Consider the following 17,871-nt stretch of genomic DNA (forward strand, 5'->3'; position numbering starts at 1 on the left):
CTCTAACCATTTAAGAAATACTCTGCATTTCTATTTTTCCGACCAAAGTGATTAACTTCACATTATAATAATCTATCTGCCATTTTCCTGCCTCTCACTAAGCCTCCAACTAGTTTTGTGTCATAGGCAAACTTGGAAATATTGGCCAGCTAGTTTTGTGTCATAGGCAAACTTGGAAATATTGGCTGGGATTCTCCCAAAAAAGAACTAAGTGTCCAATGGGCGGGAAAACGGGAACATTTTCCACCCATGTTTTGGGCGTACTTACCAGAATAGATCACTGTCACTCAGCATGAGTACTCTAGTAAGTAGGGGCCATGCCTATTCCCGCCTGAGAGGCTGGCAGCATAGTGCTGAGCGGGCCACTGCGCATTACTGATTGATTAGTGCGGAGATTAGCGCATGAGCATTGGCCCCACTCATTGCCGGCCTCCTGATTGCTGGCCTTCGGCAGAACCCCTCCATTGTCGGCCTTCCAGACCGCCATGAAATTGAGTGTGAAATTGCTATTTCCATAAGATAATCAATTCGCCGCAGAGCTGATTGCCCTAAAAAAAAGTGCTTGGGAGACTTATGACTGGCGTACCTTGCTAAAGACCCCTCTCTGGTGTCCCCAGCCTGCCAAGCTGCTCAAGCAGCACAGCGGGCAAGGAGAATGCCAGCTATTACATTGCCCCCATCCCCCCGTCATCCAAATCGTTGATGCAGATGGTGAACAGCTGAGCCCCAGGCACTGATCCTTGTGGTACCCCAGAAGTCACAGCTTGCCAATTCTTAAATGACCTGTTTATTCCTGCTTTGTTTGTTGTTCGTGAACCAATTCTCAATCCATGAGAGTATATTGCCTCCATTCCAGCTGTGCCATAATATTTCTATTTCTATTCTATCCCATGTGCTCTAATTTTGCTTGTGTGGGACCTTATCAAAAGCCTTCAGAAAATCCAATACTGCATCTGCTGGTTCCTCCTTATTAGTTCTGGAGTTCCATCCTCAAAAACTCCCAACAGGTTTTCAAACATGATGTCCCTTTCATAAATTCATGTTGACTGCCCAATTCTATCATTATTTTCTAAGTGTCCAGTTATCACATCCTTTATAATAAATTCTGGCATTTTCCCCACTATTGATGTCAAGCTTACAGGTCTGTAGTTCCCCATTTTCTCTCCCTTCTTCCTTAAATAGTGGGGTTACATTTGCCACCTTCCAATTCACAGGACATGTTCCAGAAACTAGAATTTTGGAAGATGACCAGTAATGCATCCACTATTTTTGTAGCTACCTCTTTCTATATACTCTGGGATGTAGATCATCAAGTCCAGGGATTTATCAACTTTCAAAACCATTAATTTCTCAGTGCACACGTGCCTCCTGTCTGAAAAACAACCATTCACAATTACTGTCTGCTTTCTGTCCCTTACCTATTTCATAGTTATCCCTGTAACACCATGAACTTCAATTTTGGTGTAAGATCAATTATGTGGTACTTTATCAAATGGATTTTGAAAAGCTGGGTCACGGGTTCAATACTGTGCAGTTTGTAAATGGTTGAGAGTTATATGACGTTAATTTGGTAACCCAGATGCAAAATTAAATGGATTTCTGATTGTTAGACACTGGTACAGAAACCAGTCTCAAATGGCCAGTGTTTAAGAAGGGGGTAAAGAAAACTTCACAAAGACACTGAAGTTTTCCTTGAGAGCAGGATAATGACTGAAATGAACTTGCTACCAGTCACTCAAAATGGCAGCAACTTGTCCATCAGGTTGCATCATGTTTGAGTGCAAATGCCTTAATGATGCAGCAGAGCGGTGGCAGAGAAGAAGCTCCTGCACCCTGGTTCCCATGATCTCACTGGGATGGCCTGTCCCATGTGCCAAAGATCTAAGAATTGAAAATTGGCATGTTCAGTCACAGTAAGACCCATGGCAGAAACTTGGGACCCTGAGTAGACATCATCCTTTTAATTGAGGGATAGCCACTGACAATGCACCAGGTTTAATAAAGATTGTAGACTGGGGTTGTGTTCAATTTATTTCACCTAAAAATGAATACTTTATTCACTGTGTTTAATCCCAACATTACATAGACTACTTAAACTGGAAAAGTAATTATATGAATAAAGAAGATTGTTAGGAGGTCATGTTTAGAAATTTTTTATATTATTTGGAAATCTGATATTTAACAATGAAGATAAGATAAAAATCGAATGAACTACCAGAAAGATCTCTAAATTGCACTTTTCACCATTTAATAATGATTATCAACAGGTCAAATAAGTGATTAAGCTGGAATCTGAGGCCACATCAAAAATGAAAATTAACCCACAGAGAAATGAACTAAATAAGATGCTGGAAACACTCAGCAGGTCAGGCAGCACAAGACAGGAAAAGAGTTAACACTTCAAGTCGATCATCTTTCATCAGAACTGGGAAATGTTAGAAATGTAATAACTTTTAAGCAAGTGAAAGTGGGAGGGTGGAAAAGAAACAACAGGGAAGATCTGTGATAGGACAGAAGAGAGGTGACATTAAATAACACAATATTTGGTGATGCCGGGCAAAAAGGAATGGTAATGCACAAGTAAAGGAACAAAATATATGTCAAGAGGAGGTGTTGTAAGAAATTGGGGTCTTTATCAAACTGGTATTTTCTACATAGTATAGAAGTTTTTTGAGTTTACATTGACTTCTAAACAGCCCTTGGATATGGCAAAGCCACTTAGTTTAGGCTGTACCCACTTATCTATGCAAGTGTTTAGAAAGGACCAGGATATGACCCTGACCATTATATAAACAAAGCAGCAGGGTGACAAACAAGGGAGGAGGAAATCACCCTGACGTTTGGGTATCTGTGCTCTATCCAGGGTTTGAATAGATGATTGACAAAGTTACCAGCCCACAGAAAGGGCATATTAATGAGTGCTCAGAGATAGGGGGTGGCATTGGTGAGGTGTCTGCTCATCAGACAGCTTCAGATGGAAGAGGAAGAAGATCAGGGGAAGAGTTCCCTGACACTTTGACAACAGCACAGAATACTGCTACCACAAACTCCTGAGATGAACACAGTCTGTGCTAATGATCCATTCATCCTTATGGATCAGTAAACCTCTCTGAACTGTCACGGGTCATATATTTTTTCTGTCTAATTAATTAATGTTTCTGAACTATTGCTTCTTAATAAACTATCATAAAATTACTTATGAATATTAAACTGCCTATCTTGGGTATTTGTGGCCCCGGAACCTTACAATGTGACGTAATGGCAAAATGATGAACATGCAAAAACCAGGACACAGGGTAATAGGGGGAGGAACTTAAAACAATTACAATCACCAGAGAAAGGGTATTAAGAACTAAAAGCTGACAAGTTTCCAGTTCCTGATGGACTTCATCCTGGAGTCTTAAAATAAGTGGCTGCTGAGATAGTCGATGAATTGGTTTCAATTTTCCAAAATTTGCTGGATTCTGGAAAGATCCCATCAGATTGGAAAATAGTGAATGTGACTCCTCTATTAAAGAAAGGAAGGAGACAGAAAGCAAGAAACTGCAGGCCAGTTATCTTAACATCTATCAATGTCGACAAAACAAGGAGATTGTCATCGACTTCAGGAAGCATAAAGGAGAACATGTCCCTGTCTACATCAATGGGGACGAAGTAGAAAGGGTTGAGAGTTTCAGATTTTTAGGTGTCCAGATCACCAACACCCTGTCCTGGTTCCCCCATGCTGACACTATAGTTAAAAAAGCCCACCAACGCCTCTACTTTCTCAGAAGACTAAGGAAATTTGGCATGTCAGCTACGACTCTCACCAACTTTTACAGATGCACCATAGAAAGCATTCTTTCTGGTTGTATCACAGCTTGGTATGACTCCTGCTCTATCCAAGACCGCAAGGAACTACAAAAGGTCGTGAATGTAGCCCAATCCATCACGCAAACCAGCCTCCCATCCATTGACTCTGTCTACACTTCCCGCTGCCTCAGCAAAGCAGCCAGCATAATTAAGAATCTCACGCACCCTGGACATTCTCTTTTCCACCTTCTTCCTTCGGGAAAAAGGTACAAAAGTCTGAGGTCACGTACCAAACGACTCAAGAACAGCTTCTTCCCTGCTGCTGTCAGACCTTTGAATGGACTTACTTTGCATTAAGTTGATCTTTCTCTACACCCGAGCTATGACTGTAACATTACATTCTGCACTCTCTCGTTTCCTTCTCTATGAACAGTATGTTTTGTCTGTATAGTGCGCAAGAAACAATACTTCTCACTGTATGTTAACACATGACAATAAATCAAATCAAACCAAAAATCAAAATATCATAGGAAAATTGCTTAAATCTATTATCAAGGAAGTTATAGCGGGCATTTAGAAAATCTTAATGCAGTCAGACAGGGTTAACATAGTTTTGTGGAAAGGAAATCAATTTTGACTAATTTATTGCCATTCTATGAGGAAGTAACATCCATTGTGGAGAAAATAAGAATTAATTGTGTGGGGGGAAGAATAACATTAGCATGGATAGAGGATTGGTTAGCTGACAGGAAACAGATGGCATAAATGGATAATTTGCGGGTTGGCAAGATGTGACAAGTGGAGTGACAGGGATCAATCCTGAAGTCTCAACTAATTACAATTTATCAGTTACTTGGATGAAGGGACATAGATCAGTTAAGTGACTGGGCAACAATTTGGCAGATGAACTATAATGTGGGAAAATGTCAAAGTATCCACTTTGTCATGAAGGGTAGAAAATCAGCATGTTATTAAATGGAGAGAGATTACAGAACTCTGAGGTACAGAGGGATCTGGAACTCGAATCACGAAAAGTTAGTATGCAGGTACAACCAATGGTTAGGAAGGGAAATGAAATGATGTCATTTCTTGCAAGGAGAATGGAATATAAAAGTAGGGATGTTTTGCGACGTGTACAGGGTGTTGGTGAGACCACATCTGGAGTACAGTATACAATTTTGGTCAACTTATTTAAGAAAGGATATAATTGTATTAGAAGCAGTTCAGGGAAGGTTCACTCAGCTGATAACTGAGATGGCAGGGGTTATCTTATGAGGAAAGGTTCAATATGCTGGGCCTTAGAAGAATGAGAAATGATCTTATTGAAAGCAATATGATCCTGCGGAGGCTTGACAGGGTAAATGCTGAAAAGATGTTGCCTTTTGTAGGAGAGACTAGAATTAAGGCACAAAGTTTAAAAATAAGGGGGCTTCAATTTAAGATGGAGATTAGAAGAATTTTTTTCTCTCGTGAATCTTTGGAACTCTTTCTGGAGGCGGGCAGGATCATTGAATCTTTTTAAGGTAGAGATAGATTCTTGACTGAGAAGGAAGCCAAAGGTTATCTGGGTGGGTGGAATGTGAAGTTGGGGCAACAATCAGATCAACTGTACTCTTATTGAATAGCGGAGCAGGCTCAAGGGCTAAATGACCTAATCCCGCTCCTAAATCGTATATCCGTATGATCCTTGTGCTACTCACTAATCATAGCCTGCCAACTTGAAAATGCTCCTTTTAGCCCTACTCTTTGCTTCTTGTCCATTATGCTAATATATAACCCATGACTCCTTGAGCAATTTTACAATTCAGAGGCATAAATCCTGAAACTAGAGGGGTTTGGAAGAATGTGATGAATGCACCTGCAACTTCCTTATCTAATTCAGCTAATACCCTGGGTGGAAATCATCAAGTCCTAAAGATCTGTCCAACATCAAAACCATTAACCAAAAGAGAAAATGCAGGAAAATCTCAGCTGGTCTGACAGAAAAGAACTGACGTTTCGAGTCCCGATGACTCTTTGTCAGAACCATTATATTATTCTTACTTATTATTCAGCTGAGTTCTTCAGCTTGATTTATTTTTATTTGTACCGTTGATGTTCTCCCAACTGTGAAAATAAATAAAAAGTACTCAATTAACAAGTATGCCTATTCCCCGAAGCATGGTCTGGAGCCTTTTATGCACAGTGCTGGATCTGCAAATCAGCTTACTAAAAAATCTGCTCTTGAAGCATGCATGGAGAGGACATAAGGAGAATATTAAAAATATAATATAAAAACTAGGAGCAGGAGTAGGCAATTCGGCCTCTCAAGCTTGCTTCGCCATTCAATATGATCACAGCTGATCTCATCTCGGCCTCATAAAGTCATAGGGTCAAAGAGGTTTACAGCATGGAAACAGGCCCTTCAGCCCAACTTGTCCATGCCGCCCTTTTTTTTAAACTCCTAAGCTAATCCCAATTGCCCGCATTTGGCCCTTATCCCTCTATACCCATCTTATCCATGTAACTATCTAAATGCTTTTTAAAAGACAAAATTGTACCCGCCTCTATTACTACCTCTGGCAGCTTGTTCCAGACACTCACCACCTTCTGTGTGAAAAAATTGCCTCTCTGGACACTTTTGTATCTCTCCCCTCTCACCTTAAGCCTATGCCCTCCACCTTTGGGAAAAGATATTGACTATCTACCTTATCTATGCCCCTCATTATTTTATAGACCTCTATAAAGTCACCCCTCAGCCTCCTACGCTCCAGAGAAAAAAGTCCCAGTCTATCCAGCCTCTCCTGATAACTCAAACCATTACGTCCCGGTAGCACCCTAGTAAATCTTTCCTGCACTCTTTCTAGTTTAATAATATTCTTTCTATAATAGGGTGACCAGAACTGCACACAGTATTCCAAGTGTGGCCTTACCAATGTCTTGTACAACTTCAACAAGATGTCCCAACTTCTGTATTCAATGTTCTGACCGATAAAACCAAGCATGCCGAATGCCTTCTTCACCACTCTGTCCACCTGTGACTCCACTTTCAAGGAGCTATGAACATGTACCCCTAGATCTCTTTGTTCTGTAACTCTCCCCAATGCCCTACCATTAACTGAGTAAGTCCTGCCTAGGTTCAATCTACCAAAATGCATCACCTCGCATTTGTCTAAATTAAATTCCATCTGCCATTTGTCAGCCCACTGGCCCAATTGATCAAGATCCCGTTGCAATCGGAGATAACTTTCTTCACTGTCCACTACGCCATCAATCTTGGTGCCATCTGCAAACTTACTAACCATGCCTCCTATATTCTCATCCAAATCATTAATATAAATGACAAATAACTGTGGACCCAGCACTGATCCCTGAGGCACACCGCTGGTCACAGGCCTCCAGTTTGAAAAGCAACCCTCAACAACCACCCTCTGGCTTCTGTCAAGGAGCCAATTTTGTATCCATTTAGATACCCACCATGGATCCCGTGAGATTTAACCTTATGCAACAACCTACCATATGGTACCTTGTCAAAGGCCTTGCTAAAGTCTATGTAGACAACATCAACTGCACTGCCCTCATCTACCTTCTTGGTTACCCCTTCAAAAAACTCAATCAAATTTGTGAGACATGATTTTCCACTCACAAAGCCGTGCTGACTGTCCCTAATCAGTCCTTGCGTCTCTAAATGCTTGTAGATCCTGTCTCTCAAAATACCTTCCAACAACTTACCCACCACAGATGTGAGGCTCACTGGCCTGTAGTTCCCAGGCTTTTCCCTGCAGTCCTTTTTAAACAAAGGCACAACATTTGCCACTCTCCAATCTTCAGGTACCTCACCCGTGACTATCGATGATTCAAATATCTCGGCTAGGGGACCCGCAATTTCCTCCCTAGTCTCCCACAATGTCCTGGGATACACTTCATCAGGTCCCGGGGATTTATCTACCTTGATGCGCTTTAAGACTTCCAGCACCTTCTTCTCTGTAATATATACACTCCTCAAGACTTCATTATTTATTTCCCCAAGTTCCCTGACAGCTTTTCTCAATAGTAAATACTGATGAATTACTGCATATATCGTCTTCCTGCCTGCTCATCATAACCCTTCACCCCGCTATCTATCTCCTCCTTAAATTTGTTTCGTATTGCAGCGTTCATTGCACTCTGGCGTAGGGAATTCCATAGATTCACAACCGTTTAAGTGAAGTAATTCCTCCTCATTTCTGTTTTAAATCTGCCAGCCCTCAGCTTAAAACTATGGCCTCCGTTCTAGAATGTCTAACAAGGGGAAACATCCACTCTATGTCTACCCTGTCAACCCCCTTAAGCATCTAATATACCTCCAGCGAGTATATGCCTAAACTGCTCAATCTCTCGTCATAAGACAAGTCCTTCATGCTCTGCATTCCAGAGTACTCAAGGAAGTGGCCCTAGAAATGGTGATAATTTTCCAGCAGTCTATAGACTCTGGAAGAGTTCCAGTGTATTGGAGGGTAGCTAATGTAACCCCACTTTTTAAAAAAGGAGGGAGAAAACCAGGAATTATAGACCGGTTAGCCTGACATCGGGGTGGAGAAAATGCTGGAGTCAATTATTAAGGATGCAATAACTGAGCGGCGACAGGATCGGTCCAATTCAGCATGGATTTACTAAGAGGAAATTATACTTGACAGATCTTCTGGAATTTTTTGAGGATGTGACCAGTAAAGTGGACAAGGGTGAACCAATGGACGTTGTTTATGTATCTGAACTTTCAAAAGGCTTCTGACAAGGTCCCACACAAGAGATTAGTGAGCAAAATTGAAGCTCATGGTATTGGGGGTAATGTATTGATGTGGATAGAGAACTAGTTGGAAGACAGGAAGCAGAGAGTGGGAATAAACGAGTCCTTTTAAGAGTGGCAGGCAGTGACTAGTGGGGTACTGAAAGGTTCAGTGCTGGGATCCCAGCTATTCACAATATACATTAATGATTTGGACAAAGGAATTGAATGCAATATCTCCAAATTTGCAGACAATACTAAGCTGGGCGGCAGTGTGTGCTTTGAGGAGGATGCTAAAATGCTGCAGGGTGACTTGGACAGGCTGGTTGAGTGGGCAAATACTTGGCAAATGCAATATAATGTGGATAAATGTGAGGTTAACCACTTTGGTGGCAAAAACAGGAAGGAGATTATTGTCTGAATGATGGCAGTTTAGGAAAGGGGAAGTAAGACGTGATCTGGGTGTTATGATGGAACATAACAGCAGGTATAGCAGGTGGTGAGGAAAGCTAATGGCATGCTGGCCTTCATAACATGAGGATTTGAGTACAGGACAAAGGGTGTCTTGCTGCCGTTATACAGGGCCTTGGTGAGGCCACATCTTGAGTATTGTGTGCAGTTTTGGTCGCCTAGTCAGAGGAAGGACATTCTTGCCATTGAAGGAATCCAGCGAAGATTCACCAGACTGATTTCTGGAATGGCAGGAGTGACATATGATGAGAGACTGGATCGATTGGGCTTGTACTCACTGGAATTTAGAAGAATGAGAGGGGATCTCATAGAAACATATAAAGTCCTGATGAGACTGGACATACTAGATGTGGGAAGAATGTCCTTGAAGTTGGGAAGTCCAGAACTAGGGGTCACAGTCTAAGAATAAGGGGTAAGCCATTCAGGACTGAGATGAGGAAGAACTTCTTCACTCAGAGAGTTGTGAAACTGTGGAATTCTCTACCACAGAAAGCTGTTGGGGCCAGTTCGTTAGACATGTTCAAGAGGGAGTAGGACGTGGCCCTCGTGGCTAAAGGGATCAAGGGTCTAGAGAGAAAGCGGGAGTGAGATACTGAAAGTGCATGATCAGCCATGATGAGTTGAATGGTGGTGCAGGCTCGAAGGGCTGAATGGCCTACTCCTGCACCTATTTTCTAAGTTTCATCCTGGGAATCAATCTAGTGAACTTTCTCTGAACTGCTGTTAATGCATTTACATCCTTCAAGTAAGAGGACCAAAAGTGTGCACAGTGCTCCAGATGCAGTCTCACCAATGCCCTATAGAGTTGCAACAGCCCCTTCCTACTTTTGTACTGTATTCCATGAGCAATGAACGTCAAAATTCCACTTGCCTTCCTTATTACCTGCTGCACCTGCATACTAATTTTCTGTGATTCATGCATGAGGACACCTAGATCCCTCGGCACCAAATCATTTTGAAGATTCTCTACGACTTAGATAATAAGTTGCCTTTTTACTCCTCTGACCAAATTGGATAACCTCACACTTACCCGTGTTAAATTCCATCTGCCAAATTTTGGCCCACTCACCTAACATATTCATATCCATTTGTAAATTTATTTCCTCATTGCAACTTGCTTTCTCACCTGTGTTAGTGTCATCTTCAAATTTGGCTTCAGTACATTCTATCCAAGTCATTAATATAGATTAAAATAGTTGGGGTTTGAGGACCAAACCCTGTGGCACGCCACTAGTTACAGCTTGCCAACCAGAAAAAGACTCATTTATTTCCACTCTTTGCTTTTTGTTGGTTAGCTAATTCTCTACCTATTCTCTAGCTATTACCCCCAAAATCATGGAATCTTATCTCATGTATTCACCTTTTGTGCAGCACCTTATCAAATGCCTTCTGGAAGTCCAGGTGCGCTACATCTACAAGACCTCTATTATCCACTTTGCTTGTTATACCTTCAAAGAACTCTAGCAAATTAGTCAAACATGACTTGCCCTTCATACAAAGAACAAAGAACAATACTGCACAGGAACAGGCCCTTCGGCCCTCCAAGCCCGTGCCACTCCCTGGTCCAAACTAGACCATTCTTTTGTATCCCTCCATTCCCACTCCGTTCATATGGCTATCTAGATAAGTCTTAAACGTTCCCAGTGTGTCCGCCTCCACCACCTTGCCTGGCAGCGCATTCCAGGCCCCCACCACCCTCTGTGTAAAATATGTCCTTCTGATATCTGTTAAACCTCCCCCCCCCTTCACCTTGAACTTATGACCCCTCGTGAACGTCACCACCGACCTGGGGAAAAGCTTCCCACCGTTCACCCTATCTATGCCTTTCATAATTTTATACACCTCTATTAAGTCTCCCCTCATCCTCCATCTTTCCAGGGAGAACAACCCCAGTTTACCCAATCTCTCCTCATAACTAAGCCAAGATGACACTAACACAGGAGAGTCATAAAACCATGCTGACTCTGATGGATTGCATTTTCACTTTCCAAATATCCCGTTACTACTTCGTTAATAATGGATTCCAACAATTTTCCATCTACAGGTGTTAAACCAGCTGGTCTATAGTTTCCAACTTCCTACATTTTTCCCTTTTTGAACTGGGATGTTACATTAGCCATTTTCCAATCAACTGGAATCTTTCCAGAATCCAGGGAATTTTGGAATATTATAACCAATGTCTCCACTATCTCTGCTGCCACTTCCTTTAAGACCCTAAGATGTAGGCCATCAGGCCCTGGGGACTTGTCTGCCTTTAATCTCAATAGTTCACTCGTTTTTTTCCCCCTAGTGATGGTAATTGTTTTAGGTTCCTCCTTTTCAACAACTTCTGCATTACCCGTTTTATTGGGATGGTTCTAGTGTCCCCCATGAAAACCAAAGCAAAATATTGGTTTAGTGTCTCTACCATTTCAGTGTTCCCCATTATTTACTCCCTGGTCTCATTTTCTAAAGGGACCAATGTTGACTCCAGCTACTCTCTTCCTTTTTATATACTTATAGAATCTTTTGCTATTCATTTTTAATTTTTGCTCTAGATTTCTTTCATAATTTACCTTTGCTTTATTACTTTTTTTAGTAAACCTTTGTTGGTCTTTAAAAGTTTCCCAATCCTCCAGCCTGTAACTGACCTTTGCAACATGGTTTGCCTTTACCTCCTTGCTTAGCCACAAATACATTTTCCTCTGCCTACAATTTTTCTTACTCTCTGGGACATAATTTAATTGGGATGAATTGAATATCTCCTTAAATATTTGCCACTGTTCATCAACAACCTTTTAGTTGTTCTGCTCAGTCCACTAGGCCAAATCCACTCTCATGTCTATGTAATTATCTTGGTTTGACACCAGAATACAGGTGGACGACTCAAGTGTATTGCCCTCAAACTGAATTCGCAATTCAAGCATTCAATGATCATCTTCCCTAAAAGATAATTTACTGCAAGATAATTAACTCCATTAAATAAAGAATCTCTAAATAAAAATGTATTTAGATCCTTACATGGACTCATCCACTGCTATATTTGCAACTTTCCCAGCCTTACAACTCTCTGATAATTCTCTATTCCTCCAACTCTAGCCTCTTGTTCATTCCCCCACTCTCTTTACTCCATCATGGGTCACCACACCTGTGTTGTCCTTGCCCTCTGGAACTCCCTTCCCAAATAACTTCACCTCTCCACTTTCCTCTTATAAACTTGTTGGAAAAAACTACTAGCCAAGATATAGTCATCCCCTCTTAATATTTCCTTTGGCTTGGCATCCCTTTCCATGAGGTGCCTTGATATATTTTCCAATCAAAGGTCATGGAGTAATACAGCATGGAAACAGGACCTTCGGCCCAACCGGTCCATTTCAAGCATGGTGCCCTCCCAGCTAGTCCCAATTGCCCGGCTTTGGTCCATATCCCTCAAACCCTTTCCCATCCATTAAATTATCCAAATGCTTTTTAAATGTTGCTATTATACTGGCCTCAACCGGGCAGCACGGTGGCAAGCACTGCTGCCTCACAGTGCCAGGGACCTGGTGATGCACCATTGATTACGCAAAGACTCGTTGTTGCGAAACAACAGGCTTTTATTAACAAAGACCTGGAGCACTCCCGAACTGCTGGCTAATCCGAACTGAGGCAAAAGGGGCGGAGAGCAGCCACCTTTATACCCCGAGGAGGGCGGAGCCCCGGATTGAGGCAGCAGGGGCGTGTCCAGGCATATCACATAAACTATCACATAAACAGACAACTACAGTGGTTCACCACATTCACCCCCTGTTTAAAAAGGTTCGGCGGGGGGTAGGTGGTGGAACGACAGTCACAAGTTATTGATTCAAGTTACAAGTTCAGTCTCTCCGGGGGCTTGATCTGCCGCTGCGACCGCCGCAGTGTTGGCCGTGGTGCCGGTTCAAGAGACCGCGGTGATGAGTCAGACGCCAGTCCATAACCGGTGAAGCCGTCCGTAGCGCCTTCAGACTGCTGGGTGTGTGGAGGCTGCTCCTGGGGCTCAGGCGTGCCATACACGGGGGCTAAATGAGTGTGCTGCGACCCTGGTGCATCATGGACAATGTTGGGAGCTGGGGGTGAGGGGCCGTGGGACGTAGTACCTGCGGGGGCCAGATCGCGAATGGAGACCGTGTCCTCCCGCCCGTCGTGATACACCACATAGGCGTTTTGGGGGTTGGCGTGGAGGAGCCGGACCGTTTCGACCGATTTATGGGTCCGCACATGCTTCCGGAGCTGGACAGGGCCTGGGGACGTCAGCCACGACGGTAGTGAGATCCCCGAGGAGGACTTCCTGGGGAAAACAAACATTCGTTCATGAGGGGTGGCGTTGGTAGCCGTGCACAGTAGTGATCTAATTGAGTGTAGCGCATCAGGGAGGACCTCTTGCCAGCGGGAGACTGGAAGTCCCTTAGACCGGAGAGCTAATAAAATGGCCTTCCAGACTGTCGCATTCTCCCTCTCCACCTGTCCGTTCCCCCTGGGGTTGTAGCTGGTGGTCCTACTCGAGGCTATGCCTTTGGAGAGTAGGTACTAGCGCAGCTCGTCACTCATAAAAGAGGAACCCCGGTCGCTATGAATATAGCTGGGGAAACCAAACAGGGTGAAGAGGCTGTGCAGGGCCCTGACGACCGTGGCCGAGATCATATCCGGGCAGGGAATAGCAAACGGGAACCGCGAATACTCATCAATGACGTTGAGGAAGTATATGTTGCAGTCAGAGGAGGGGAGGGGGCCTTTGAAGTCAACGCTTAGGCGTTTAAAAGGGCGGGTGGCTTTGATGAGGTGCGCTCTGTCTGGCCGATAGAAGTGCGGCTTGCACTCCGCGCAGACTTGGCAGTGCCTGGTTACAGACCTGACTTCCTCGATGGAATAGGGCAGGTTCCGGGCCTTGATGAAGTGGAAAAACCTGGTAACCCCCGGGTGGCAGAGGTCATCGTGGAGAGTCTGTAACCGGTCTAGGTTCGTGCTGGCACAGGTCCCCTGGGACAGGGCGTCTGGGGGCTCATTGAGCTTCCCAGGCCGGTATAAAATGTCGTAATTGGAGGTGGAGAGCTCGATCCTCCACCTCAAAATCTTATCGTTCTTGATGTTGCCCCGCTGCGCGTTACTGAACATAAAGGCAACGGACCGTTGGTCCGTGAGCAGGGTGAACCATTTGCCAGCTAAGTAGTGGCGCCAGTGCCGCACCGCCTCCACGATGGCTTGTGCCTCTTTTTCGACAGAGGAGTGTCGAATTTCAGGGCCCTGGAGGGTGCGCGAGAAGAAGGCCACGGGTCTGCCCGCCTGGTTAAGAGGGGCGGCTAGGGCAAAATCAGACACATCGCTCTCCACCTGGAATGGGGTGGATTCGTCGACAGCGTGCATCCTGGCCTTCGCGATATCTGCTTTGATGCGGTCAAAGGCAGCAGAGCCTCCGCCGCTAGGGGAGAGGATGCGGATTTGATGAGCGGACGGGCTTTGTCCGCATAATTGGGGACCCACTGGGCATAGTATGAGAAGAAGCCTAGGCATCTCCTCAGTGCTTTGAGGGTGGTGGGGAGGGGAAGTTCCAGGAGGGGACGCATGCGGTCGGGATCGGGGCCGATGACCCCATTTGCCACAACACAACCAAGGATGGCGAGGCGGTGTGTGTGGAATACGCACTTCTCCTTATTATAGGTCAGGTTGAGGAGTGTGGCGGTGTGGAGGAATTTTTGGAGGTTGGCGTGGTGGTCCTGCTGATCATGGCCGCAGATGGTGACGTTATCCAGGTACGGGAAGGTGGCCCGCAGCCCGTTCTGGTCCACCATTCGGTCCATCTCACGCTGGAAAACCGAGACCCCATTGGTGACGCCGAAGGGGACCCGAAGGAAGTGATAGAGAATGCCATCCGCCTCGAAGGCAGTGTATTGGCAGTCTTCCAGGCGGATAGGGAGCTGGTGGTATGCAGACTTCAAATCAATGGTGGAGAACACCCGATATTGTGTAATCTGATTGACCATGTCAGAGATGTGGGGAAGGGGATACGCATCCAGCTGCGTGTATCGGTTGATGGTCTGACTGTAGTCAATAACCATGCGATGTTTCTCCCCAGTCTGAACAACCACCACTTGGGCTCTCCAGGGGCTGGTACTGGCCTCAATGATCCCCTCCCCCAGGAGGCGTCGCAACTCGGACTTGATAAACGCTCTATCTCCAGCGCTGTACCGTCTGCTTTTGGTGGCAATGGGCTCACACCTCGGGTGTGAGGTGTTCAAAGAGCGAGGGAGGGGCGACTTTAAGGATCGAGAGACCACAGGTGGTGCGCGGTGGCTGGTCTGATAGCTGTGGGTTTTGGACGGAGATTGGGGGAAAAGGCCCATTATACACCATGGTGACGCTCCCAAGGTGACACATGAAATCTAGCCCCAGTAATACAGCAGCACAGAGCTGTGGCAGCACGAGGAGCCTGCACTTCCCGTACACCGTGCCCCGTACAGTCAGAGTTGCTACACAGTAGTCGAGGACATTCACCGGCCGGGATGTCGATTGCTGCATTGGCAGTGCGTAGCGCCTCACCGTGTTAGGGTGGATAAAACTCTCCGTACTCCCACTGTCAAATAAGCAGTTAGTAGTGTGGCCATTTACCTTGATGTCCATCATCGACCAGGCAAGTTGGTGAGGCCTGGACTGGTCCAACGCGACCAAGGCCACTGTCGGATTAGGCGATGCGGTGGATGATTCCCAAAATGGCGGCACACGTGGATCGCACACGGCCGATGGCATCGAAGACAGTGCCTCCCGCGGATCGCACGCGGCGCTGCTGGGCCTGGGGGCCGATTTTGCCCTGCAAACTTTCAGGTAATGACTCTTCTTACCGCAGCCGGAGCAGATTGCGTCTTTCGCCGGGCACCGTCGTCGTGGGTGTTTCTCCAGGCCGCAGAAGTAGCACCTCGGGCCTCCGGAGACTGCCGCAGCGGTCAGTTCGGCGTCGGGACGGGGCGTGACGTAGGTTTGCGGCCCTCCCGGGTACAGAGATGGCTGCGGTCGCCCTCGTGGTCGGGGGTGTAGGCCTCGAGGTTCCGGAAAGCCACCTCCAGCGAGCTGGCAAGCTCCACAGTTTTCTTCAGGTCCAGCCCACCTTGTTCCAGCAGATGCTGCCGGATATAGGTTGACCTGATGCCCACGACAAAGGCATCTCTGATCAGGTCATCGGCGTTTTGGGCGGCTGAAACGGCCTTGCAGTTACAGGCTCTGCCGAGTGCACGCAGTTCGTGCAGGAATTGTTCAGTCGATTCCCCTGGCTGCTGTCTGCGAGTGGCCAGCAGGTGTCTGGCGTAGACCTCATTCGGCTGCCGGTTGTACTGGCTCGAGGAGATCGATTGCCTCCTGGTAAGTTTCCGTGTCTCGGATCATCGCGAAGACGTGAGCGCTGACACGGGCGTGGAGCACGTGTAGTTTGTCGATGTCGGTTACGATGACGGCGGAGGAGGAGGCGATGAAGGTCTCGAAGCAGCGCAGCCAGTGATCAAAAGAGTTTGAGGCCCCAACAGCCTGTGGATCCAAGTCCAATTTATCAGGTTTCAGGAGTTGCTCCATCCCAAAATTTTTGTTAATAAAATTGATGCACCATTGATTATGCAAAGACTCGTTGTTGCGAAGCAACAGGCTTTTATTAACAAAGAACTGGAGCACTCCCAAACCGATAGCTAATCTGAACTGAGGCAAAAGGGGCGGAGAGCAGCCACCTTTATACCCCGAGGAGGGCAGAGTCCCGGATTGAGGCAGCAGGGGCGTGTCCAGACATATCACATAAACTATCACATAAACAAACAACTACAGTGGTTCACCACACCTGGGTTCAATTCCCGGCTTGGGTCATTGTCTGTGCGGAGTCTGCACGTTCCCCCCATGTTGGCGTGGGTTTCTTCCGGGTGCTTCGGTTTCCTCTCAGACTGAAAGACGTGCTGGTTAGGTGCATTGGCCATGCTAAATTCTCCCTCAGTGTACCCGAACAGGCTTCAGAGTGTGGTGACTAGGGGATTTTCACAGTAACTTCATTGCAGTGTTAACGTAAACCTACTTGTGACACTAATAAATAAAATTAAACAACCACTTTTTCTGGCAGCTCATTCCATACACACACCACCCTCTGTGTGAAGAAGTTGCCCTTTAGGTCCCTTTTAAATCTTTCCCCTTAAACCTGTGCCCTCTAGTTTTCACTTCCCCTTTCCCTGGGGGGAAAAAAGCTAATTGTGTTTATCCTGTCTATGCCCCCAAAGTTTATATAAATACTAATTATTGTGGGGAAATTGGAGCGGGTGAAATAATGTAATGTTTTTTGAAGACTAACAGCAGTGTGTGTGGAGCAGCCCTGCCCAGTGAGGCGGGTGGAGCTGCCTGTGGAGCAGGCGCTCTTTGTTGTTGTCAGGGAGCCGGAGCCGCGGCTGAGGCTGGGCCGCACTCATGGCGTTCGTGACGGCAAACTGGAACCCCCTGGGGGAGGTGTTTTACAGGTTAGTGCCGGTGTGCGCGGGAGGGAGGCCCCGGCCCAGGGCGCAAACACACAGCCCCGGCTCCGGTTACAGCGCCCGCCCAGGCCTGGGATCAATCCCGCGACTGAAGGCGGAGGCCGCAATCCACGCCTGCCCCTTCACCCGGGACCACCCCCCCCCCGGCCCCCCTCCCGGGGCCCCCCTTCACACCCCCCCTCCCGGGGCCCCCCTTCACACCCACCCCCCCCTCCTGGGAGCCCGCTTTACCCCCCCCCCCCTCCTGGGAGCCCGCTTTACCCCCCCCCCCCCCCTGGGAGCCCGCTTTACCCCCCCCCCCTCCTGGGAGCCCGCTTTACCCCCCCCCCCCCTCCTGGGAGCCCGCTTTACCCCCCCCCCCCCTCCTGGGAGCCCGCT

The 17,871-nt window shown here is 46.3% G+C and overlaps 1 protein-coding gene across 1 annotated transcript in view; it reads left to right on the forward strand.

Annotated features, from left to right (window-relative positions):
• Positions 1-17,199: 17,199 nt before the first annotated feature.
• vps16 (VPS16 core subunit of CORVET and HOPS complexes) overlaps positions 17,200-17,871 on the forward strand; it is a 61,746-nt gene continuing 61,074 nt past the window's right edge. The window contains exon 1 of the mRNA XM_078227724.1: positions 17,200-17,478. Coding sequence (XP_078083850.1) covers positions 17,429-17,478 — 50 coding nt within the window. The 5' untranslated portion in view covers positions 17,200-17,428. The remainder of the gene's footprint in view (positions 17,479-17,871) is intronic.

This window comes from Mustelus asterias, chromosome 14, assembly GCF_964213995.1.
Source record: "Mustelus asterias chromosome 14, sMusAst1.hap1.1, whole genome shotgun sequence".
Classification (NCBI taxonomy): domain Eukaryota; kingdom Metazoa; phylum Chordata; class Chondrichthyes; order Carcharhiniformes; family Triakidae; genus Mustelus; species Mustelus asterias.